The 9,973-nt window shown below is 37.9% G+C and overlaps 1 protein-coding gene across 1 annotated transcript; it reads right to left on the reverse strand.

Moving 5' to 3' along the window:
* Nucleotides 1-9,335: 9,335 nt before the first annotated feature.
* LOC308419828 (ADP-ribosylation factor 4-like) lies at nt 9,336-9,773 on the reverse strand (the record flags this gene model as incomplete). The annotated part of the gene is made up of 1 exon (XM_080915658.1): nt 9,336-9,773. One exon carries the CDS (start codon nt 9,771-9,773, stop codon nt 9,336-9,338), a length of 438 nt encoding a protein of 145 aa, XP_080771784.1.
* Between the last annotated feature and the right edge of the window lie 200 nt (nt 9,774-9,973).

A 9,973-nucleotide genomic window follows, 5' to 3' on the forward strand; every position in this document is an offset into this window, starting at 1 on the left:
AGTTGCACACAAGCTACACATGTACCAGGGGCATAGGTCCATTCCAGTCTCACACTTTTGATTGGCAGTTGAGTCTCTGGGAGTCCCCAAGGGTCCTGGTTAGTTGACTCTGTTGATCTTCCTGTGGAGTTCCTATCTTCTTTGGGGCCCTCAATCCTTTCCCCTACTCTTCCACAAGACTTACTCCATCAAATATTTTGGTATGTGTCTCTGTATCTATTTCAATCTGGGTAGAGTCTCTAAGAGGAAAGTTATGCTAGAGTTCTGTATGCAAGCATAATAGTGTCAGGGATTGGTTCTTGTCCATGCGATGCCCAGTCATTGATTAGACATTCCCTCTATCTCTGCTCTATCCCTATCACCACATATTGTGGGGCGCTGCCTGCACATTCTCTATTACATGATGGCGCTGATATCTGGCTGGAGTTAGCAGTAAACAAGTCATGTGCGCACGTGCTGGGTAACTTTCCACTCCTTGAGCTCTGCCTCTCCCATGGCGTCATAGGGCCTGATGAGTTTCAACCAATCAGGGGGCTCCACATCCTAGGCGAGGACTGATTCCTATATAAGGGGACGGGCTAGGTAGTTCGGGGTCTACGTCTTCACTTGTTGCAAGCTTATGCTCTGCCTCTTGAGATGCATTAAAGCTTTACCGCAGAAGAATCCTATTCGTGTGCCTCATCCTTCTTGCTGGCGAGATGGTTGCGCGGGACAACATATCTTGTAGGCAGGACAAAGGTCAAAGGTTTTGTGGGTGGGTTGCTGTCCTTATCCCTCCACTGGGAGTACTACCTGGCTACAATATCCATATTCCCCACTTTGTCGATGTTTTCTGAACCTTAAATGTGATGGTTTGTATATGTTTGGCCCAGGAAGTGGCACTATTAGGAGGTGTTGCTTTGTTGGAGTAGGTCTGTCACTGTGACAATGGGCTTAAGACCATCATCCTAGCTGCCTGGAAGGCAGCAGTTTTCTAGCAGCCTTCAGATGAAGATGTGTAACTTTCAACTTCTCCTGCATCATCCCTGCCTGGATGCTGCTATGCTGCCACCTTGATGATAAAGGACTGAACCTCGGAACCTGTAAGCCAGCCCCAATTAAATGTTGTCCTTGTAAGAGTTTTCTTGGTCATGGTGTCTGTTCACAGCTGTATAAACAGTAAGACATTAGGTGTGGGCCCATTGAAGATAGGCCACCCCTATAGTTAGATATTCTTCCATTTTGACTAGTTGAAGCTTTCTGTAATACTCTTTGTTTGGTTTCTTTGATGAAATATGAGACCTACACTTACCTGTAAATAATAGGATAAGTTTTTAAAGTACAATAGGAGTCATATTGGTTTGGCAAAGTGGAAGTAGTGGATTCTCCTCTAATATGCATACTTCACTAGGCCCTGGTGATTTGCTAGCTTTCCGGGATCAAGCATAGTTTTCCTCCAATTGAACAGGCCTTAAGTTCAATTAGATAGCTGGTAATTACCACCAAGATATAATCATCACTATTAAACCTTGAAGAGATATCATGTCATGATGGCTATTGTTTAGCTTCATATGCAGCACAGCTATGTGAGACTATTTGTTGTGTTCCTCCCTTAGCAGACTACATATCATCTTTTTCTTCTTCATTTTTTTTTAAGCTGCAATATGACTTCGGCCAGAATTGAAGTTAAAACTTCGTGGCTGAAGCAAAACTTTTTTATTTGTCCTCTCTTTTTAAACCCTTTTAATTACATGCAAAAATGATAGCAATTGTTCAGAGCCAGGGATCAAATGAGTTAACAATCTTGGAGGTCAGGAGAAAAGCTAAGAGACAAGAATGGATACTGCTGTGCCTACATTCCAAAATACACCCTGCATTTCTAAGGATACTGCCTGGAGCATCAAATATGAATGTATTTCCCTATGCTGCATTCTAAAAGACCCTCCTCCATACTACAGATGTAGATGTACTTCCTTAAAGCCTTATTCTTAAAACCTGCCCTAGGGCTACAGATGCAGATGTGCTCAATAATAGTCCTTACAGGGCATAGCACAGAGGCCAGATTCCTGCCTTAACTAGTCCCAAAATGTCCTGGGATAAAATTAATAATACTCCATCATCAACTGTTCAGGGGTGCCAAAACGGCTCTCCACATCTCCCCTTTTTTATTTTATAAACAAGACTGCGTCTGTCTTAGGTTGTCTGACAGAAACACCTCTGTTACCTGACTTTCTTTTTTGAATCACATCATTTCTATTAGTATTCCCTATTAATATTCTGAATTAACATGGAATGTAATATCGATGTAATTCTGGCTCAGGTTCGTAAGGTACTGTTCAGATGTTGCCCATCCTTGACTGACAGCCTGTTAATAATTCCAAGTGGTGGTTCATTCTCAGCATCAAGCCATGCACCCTGGCAGCCAACGAGTCAATGTGGCTAAAGGCAAGCCTTACCACAACAGGCAGGAGTAAAAGTATTCCCAGGACTAGAAAAGCTAGCATGATAAGGCCATATACACTGTTCTTGAAGCTGGACCAAGAAGAAAACACTGACCTCAGACCACAAATAAATTTACCAGCAATGTCTGCTCAGTGGGGCAGCATTCTTTAGGTTAATAATCTCAGTGTGTAAGGCTGAAACATCTAGAGAGGTAATAGAACTATGCCAAACACCCTGCAAATGTCTCTGAATCTTCTCCCAATTAATCACTATCACTACCAATGTAAAGCTTAGAGGTAACAAATCCATTGGTACATAGCATGACTCTGGAAATGGTTTCTTACTCTTAAACTTTGAAGTACTTCTCTAATAACTTGGATAACAAAGAATATCAACCCACTGTTCTAAATGCCTATCGAAATACATTAGTAACATTTTTGCTAAATGATTAACAAAAGTTAACTTCTGTCAAGGCAACAGCAGAAGCAGGTAATACTAGCTATCAATACAATTAAAACTACTATGCCTACAATAATCAAGCCCAATACCCTCTTGCTTCTGTATAAAGCCTGACTAACTTCTAGTATCTGCAAATCTTCTTTCAGAATATCATGGTCTTATAATACTCATTGGCAATAGAAAAAATCTGGTTGATAAACCACCATTACAAACATGTCAGGTCAGAATTCAACAATAACACAATTGGAAAGTGTACAATACAAGTTACAATAAGTATCAGTAAAGAAACATACTTAAATAGGAGTTTAAATACATATGTGAAAATTTGTTTGAAGTCTAGATCTTGTCCCACTTTTATCCAATGTAAATGTAGCTTCACAAAACAATTATGAATCTTTAAATGTCTTTTTTTGATCATTTTTATTTAATATTCTCTGTATTTACATTTCAAGTGTTATCCCCTTTTCCCCTTCCCTCCCCCAGTTCTTGGCATCAACATAGTAACTTGGTTTGGTGGCTGCTTGTGGGATGGATCCCCAGGAGAGGCAGACTCTGGATGATCTTTTCTTCAGTTCCTGCTCCTCTATTTTTTTGTTTTGTTTTGTTTTGTTTTTCTTGGTGTGTAAAGATTTTTTTTAACAATGAGCAGACAGTACATGTAATACAAGGTACAACCCGGAATTTGTCAATGTGTTCTTGGTAGGTAAGGATTGAGCATGACTACTTTTTTTTTTGTTTTGTTTTGTTTTTTTCTTGGACTTCATACAGTCTGTGAGTTGTTTCAGGGGCAGTACGAGCCTCTGAGGTTAGCTTCCTACTATCAGTGACTGCAAATTATGTCTGTTCTTTTGTGACTGGGTTATCTCACTCAGAATGATATTCTCTAGATGCAGCCATTTTCTTAAGAATTTGGTTAAGTCATTGTTTCTGGTGGCTGAGTAGTATTCCATTGTGTAAATGTACCACAATTTTTGTATCCATTCATCTTCTGAAGGACATCTGGGTTCTTTCCAGCTTCTGGCTATTATAAATAGAGCTGCTATGAACATTGTGGTGCATATATCTTTGTTGTGTATTAAAGTGTCTCTGGGTTATATGCCCAGAAGTGGAATAGCTGGGTCTTCAGGTAGTACTATGTCCAATTTTCTGAGGTATAGCCAGACTGTTTTCCAGAGTGGTTGTATTAGTTTGCAACCCCACCAACAGTGGAGAAGTGTTCCTCTTTCTCTGCAACCTCACCAGCATCTGTTGTCATCTGAGTTTTGGATCTTGGCCAATCTGACTGCTGTGAGGTGGAATCTCAGGGTTGTTTTGATTTGCGTTTCTCTGATGGCTAAGGATGTTGAGCACTTCCTCAGATATTTCTCAGCCATTTGATATTCCTCCGATGAGAATGTTTTGTTTAGCTCCATACACCATTTTTTAAAAGAGTTGTTTGATTCTCTGATGTCTAGCTTTTTGAGTTCTTTCTATACCTTGAATATTAGCCCTCTATCTGATGTGGAGTTGGTAAAGATCTTTTCCCATTCTGTTGGCTGCCATTTTGTTTTCTAGACAATGTCCTTAGCCTTACAGAAACTTTACAATCTCATTAACTCCCATTTTTTAATCTTTGACCTTAGGGCTTGAGCCATTGCTGTTTTGTTCAGAAAATTTTCTCCTGTGCCTATGTGTTCTAGGGTTTTTCCTACTTTCTCATCTAATAGTTTCAGTGTATCTGGTTTAATGTGGAGATCTTTGATCCACTTAAACTTGAGCTTTGTACAAGGAGATAAGAAAGGGTCTATTTTCATTCTTTTGCATGCTGAGTGACAGTTGGACCAGCACAATTTGTTGAATAGGCTGTCCTTTTTCCATTGAATGTTTATGGCTCCTTTGTCAAAAATCAGGTGACCATATATGTGAGGTCTCATTTCTGGATCTTCTATTCTATTCCATTGATCTACATGCCTATTTCTGTACCAGTACCATGCAGTTTTCATCAAAATTGCCTTGTAATATATGTTGAGGTCAGGGATAGTGATTCCCGCAGATGTTTTCTTGTTGTTGAGGATGTATTTCGCTATTCAAGTTCTTTTGTTATACCAGATGAAATTGCACATTGCTCTTTCCAACTCAGTGAAGAACTGGGTTGGAATTTTGATGGAGATTGCATTGAATCTGTAGATTACTTTTGGTAAGATGGCCATGTTTACAATGTTGTTCCTCCCAATCCATGAGCATGGGAGATCTTTCCATTTTCTGAGATCATACTCAATTTCCTTCTTTAGAGGTTTGAAGTTTTTGTCATACATGTTCTTCACTTGCTTAGTTAGAGTCACACTAAAGTATTTCATATTTTTTGTGATTATTGTGAAGGGTATCTTTTCCCAAATTTCTTTCTCCACATGTTTGTCCTTTGAGTAGAGGAAGGATACTGATTTGTGTGGGTCAATTTTATATCCAGCCACTTTGCTGAAATTGTTTATCAGCTGTAGGAGCTGTCTGGCAGAATTTGTGGAGTCACTTAAGTACATTATTGTGTCATCTGCAAATAGTGATGTTTTTACTTCTTCCTTTCAAATTTGTATCCCTTTGATTTCCTTTTGCTGTCTAATTGCTCAGGCCAGGAATTTTAGTACTATGTTGAATAGGTAGGGAGAGAGTGGGCAGCTTTGTCAAGTCCCTGATTTTAGTGGGATTGCTTCAAGTTTCCCACTGTTAAGTTTAATGTTGGCTGTTGGTTTGCTTTTTATTGCTTTTTTATGTTTAGGTTGGGCCTTGGATTCCTGTTATTTCCAGGACTTTTAACATGAAGGGGTGTTGAATTTTGTCAAATGCTTTCTCAGCATCTAGTGAGATGACCATGTGATTTTTTTCTTTGAGTTTGTTTATATGGTGGATTACATTGATGGATTTCCTTATATTAAACCATTCCTGCATCCCAGGGATGAAGCCTACTTGATCATGGTGAATGATCATTTTAATGTGTTCTTGGATTCAGTTTGCAAGGATTTTGTTGAATATTTTTGCATCAATGTTCATAAGTAAAATTAGTCTGAAGTTCCCTTTCCTTGTAGGGTCTTTGTGTGGTTTATAAACGAGGGTTATTATAGCCACAAAAATGAGTTAGGTAGTGTTTTATCTGATTCTATTTTGTGGAATAGTTTGGAGATTATTGGTATTATGTCGTCAATAAATGTCTGATAAAATTCTACACTGAACCCATCTGGACCTGGGCTTTTTTTGGTTGGGAGGCTTTTGATGACTGCTTCTATTTCTTTAGTTGTTATGGGATTATTTAGATTGTTTACCTGGTCCTGATTTAACTTTAGTATCTTGTATCTGTCTAGGAATTCATCCATTTCTTCCAGATTTTCCAGCTTTGTTGCATATAAACTTTTTTAGTAGGATATGATGATTTCTTGAATTTCCTCAGTTTCAGTTGTTATTTATCCACTTTCCTTTCTGATTTTGTTAATTTGGATACTCTCTCTTTGGCCTCTAGTTAGTCTAGATAAGGGTTTATCAATCATGTTAATTTTCTCAAAGAACCAACTCTTGGTTATGTTGATTCTTTGAATGGTTCTTTTTGTTTCTATTTGTTCTATTTCTTCCCTAAGTTTGATTATTATTTGCTGTCTACTCCTTTTGGGTGTATCTACTTCCTTTTGTTCTAGAGCTTTCAGATGTGCTGTTAAGATGCTGATGTATGCTCTCTCCAGTTTCTTTTTGGAAACACTCAGCTCTATGAGTTTTCCTCTCAGTATCGCTTTCATTGCATCCCATAGGTTTGGGTATGTTGTGTTTTTGTTTTCATTGAATTCTAGAAAATCCTTAACTTCTTTCTTTATTTTTTCTTTGACCTTGCTATTCTTTAATAGAGCATTGTTTGGTTTCCATGTTTACATGGGCTTTTTGTTGTCTTTGTTGTTATTAAAGACCAGCCTTAGATCTTGGTGATCTGAAAGGATGCATGAGAATATTTCAATCTTCTTATATCTATTGAGGCTCATTTTGTGACCACTTATGTGGTCAATTTTTCGAGAAGGTATTGTGAGGTGCTGAGAAGAAGGTGTATTCTTTTGTTTTAGAATGATATGTTCTATAGATATCTATTAATTCCAGTTGGTTCATAACCTCTGCTAGTTTTACAGTGTCCTTGCTCAGTTTTTGTTTCCATGATCTGTCCATTGGTGAGAGTGGGGTATTGAGTTCTCCCACTATTATTGTGTGGGGCACAATGTACTTTTTGAGCTTTAGTAGGGTTTTTTATGAATATTGGTGCTTTTGTATTTGGAGCATATATGTTAAAGATTGAGAGTTCCTCATGACAAATTTTTCCTGTAATGAGTAAAAAGTGTCCTTACTTATCTATCTTGATAACTTTTAGTTGAAAATCTACTTTATTCATTATTACAATAGCCACTCCAACTTACTTCTTGGGGCTATTTTCTTGGAAGGCTTTTTACCCAACCTTTTACTATGAGATATTGTCTGTCTTTGTCTCTGATATGAGTTTTCTGTATGCAGCAAAATACTCCATTTTGTTTATGTATCCAGTCTGATAGCCTATGTCTTTTTATTGGTGCATTGAGTCCATTTATGTTAACAGATATCAAGGAATTGTAGTTGCTGTTTCCTGCTATTTTTGCTTTTGGAGTTTGAATTGTGCCTGTATGTCTTTCTTCTATTGGTTTTCTTGCTTAAGAGTTTCCTTGTTTTTATTAGGATGTAGTTCCCCTCATTGTGTGGGGTTTTCCACCTATAATTTGTTGTAGTGCTGTGTTTGCTGTCAGATATTGTGTCAATTTAGTTTTTTCTTGGAATATCTTAGTATCTGCATCTATGATTATTGAGAGTTTTGCTGAGTATAGCATCTTTGGCTGTCACCTGTGATCTCTTAGGGTCTGCATGACATCTATCCAGGCTCTTCTAGCTTTCATAGTCTCTGTTGAGAAGTTGGGTGTGATTCTGATTGGTCTGCCTTTATATGTTGCATGACATTTTTCCCTTACTGTTTTTAATATTTTTTCTTTGCTTTGGACACTTGGCGTTTTGACTCTTATATGTTGGGAGGAATTTCTTTTCTGGTCCAACCAATTTGGAGTTCGGTAGGCTTGTTTTATGCTAATGGTCATCTCATTCTTAAGGGTAAGGAAGTTTTTTTCTACAATTTGGTTGAAGATATTTACTGTGCCCCTTAGTTGATATTCTTTGTCCTCTTCTATTCCTATTATCCCTAGGTTTGGTCTTCTCATTGTGTCCTGGATCTCCTGGACATTTTGGGTTAGGAGCTTTTTGTTTTTTGCATCTTCTCTGACTGTTTTGTCTATGTTTTCAATGTTGTCTTCAGCCTTCGAGATTCTCTCTTCCATCTCTTGTAGTCTGTTGGAAATGCTGTCATCTGTGACTCCTGATTTCTTTTTTAGGTCTTCTACCTCTAGGCTTGTCTCTTTTAGTGTTTTCTTTATAGTGTCCATTTCCGTTTTAAATTCCTTCTTCCATTCCTTCATCTATTTGTTTCTGTTTTTCTCTAGTTCTTTGAGTGTTTTTCTTGTTTCCTCTTTAAAAGCTTCTAATTCTTTATACTTTTCCTCCCATTCTTGTTTAAGTATCTCTATCATCATCTTCAAGTATGATTTCAGGTCTGAGTCTTCTTTTTCTGGAGTGTTTGGCTTTCTGCTGTTAGAATGCAACATTTTTAAATCAGCAGAAGGTCCGATGAATGATAAAAGCATCAGTAAAGTATCAAGGGGATAACTTTACAACGTTCTTGGTGTGGGCCCAAAACACACTCAAAGCAGATTTGTCGCAAGGTCCCAATAGCTACATATCCAGCCATTTAGCTTCCATGGAAGTATAATAGTGAACACTTTTTTTTTTTTTTTTTTTTTGTAGTTTTAAGAATCCAACAATATATTGGATTCCAATATTATTTGGTAATTCCAATGACCAATTTTTTCAAAGGAAGATATTATGTTTATTTTTTTTTAAAAAAACAACTTTATTTTACAAAACAAAGATAAATGTACAGATTTTAAAGATGTTTTGCTTAAAATTATACACTTTTTGTCAGTACTTTTTTTCAGATTTTAATATAATTTTTACATAAAACCATATGAATATATTTTTTAGTCAGTACTTGATTTTTTGCCCAAGGAGAATTGCTCTTAAACCCAAGCATATTGCTAAATAGCAACATTGTTCTTGGTAAACAATAATTGGTAACAAAACAAGTTTTAAATGCTGTAATTTCTGCCCGGATCTGTCTCAGATATCCTTTAATAACCAAGATGCAAACTAATTTTGTTGTAACAAGCCTAGGCCAATGCTATCAAACATGTCCTTGGTTAGATATCTAGCTTCGTTTAACATTTTGAAAGTTCATTTGACAACCAATCCAGTCCCTCATACAGACCAGTTCCTTGTGTAGCACATGTGGCTTGGACATACCATGTTCTGTTCCAGAGAGACTAAAGACCTAACTTATCTGTCATCTCACTGATGGCCATAGTGTTTGGCCAATCCTGTTTGTTTGCAAAAAGCAGCAGCACTGCATCCTGCAGCTCATCTTCCAGAAGCATCTTCTGCAGCACAGCTGTTTCTTCCTGAATTCTTTCAAGATCATTGCTATCTACCACAAAAAGGAGATCCTGTGTATTCTGGAAGTAATACCTCCAGAGAGGCCTAATTTTATCTTGACCACCAACATGCCATTCTGTGAAACAAATGTTCTTATATTCTACTGTTTCCACATTAAAACCAATGGTAGGAATAGTGGTAATTATCTCCCCTAATTTCAGTTTATACAGAATTGTCGTCTTGCCAACAGCATCCAATCCAACCATCAAAATGCGCATCTGCTTCTTGCCAAGGATGCGGGAGAAGAGAGAGAAGATGGTGAGACCCATAGCGGTGGTGGCACTTGACAGTCAAAAAGAGGGGGTCTTATGAGCCTTCGGGCCTTCACGGTTCCAGCTCACAACCGAATGGGCCGAAGAGAAAATGCTGAAGACCCGTCTTGAAGGCTGTCGGAGAAGCTGCGGGACATGACTCAACGGGACAGGGACCTGCTAGGGAGCTCTACATATCATGTTCTGATATTATGAAA

Source organism: Micromys minutus (assembly GCF_963924665.1).
Source record: "Micromys minutus genome assembly, chromosome: 4".
In the NCBI taxonomy this organism is placed as follows: domain Eukaryota; kingdom Metazoa; phylum Chordata; class Mammalia; order Rodentia; family Muridae; genus Micromys; species Micromys minutus.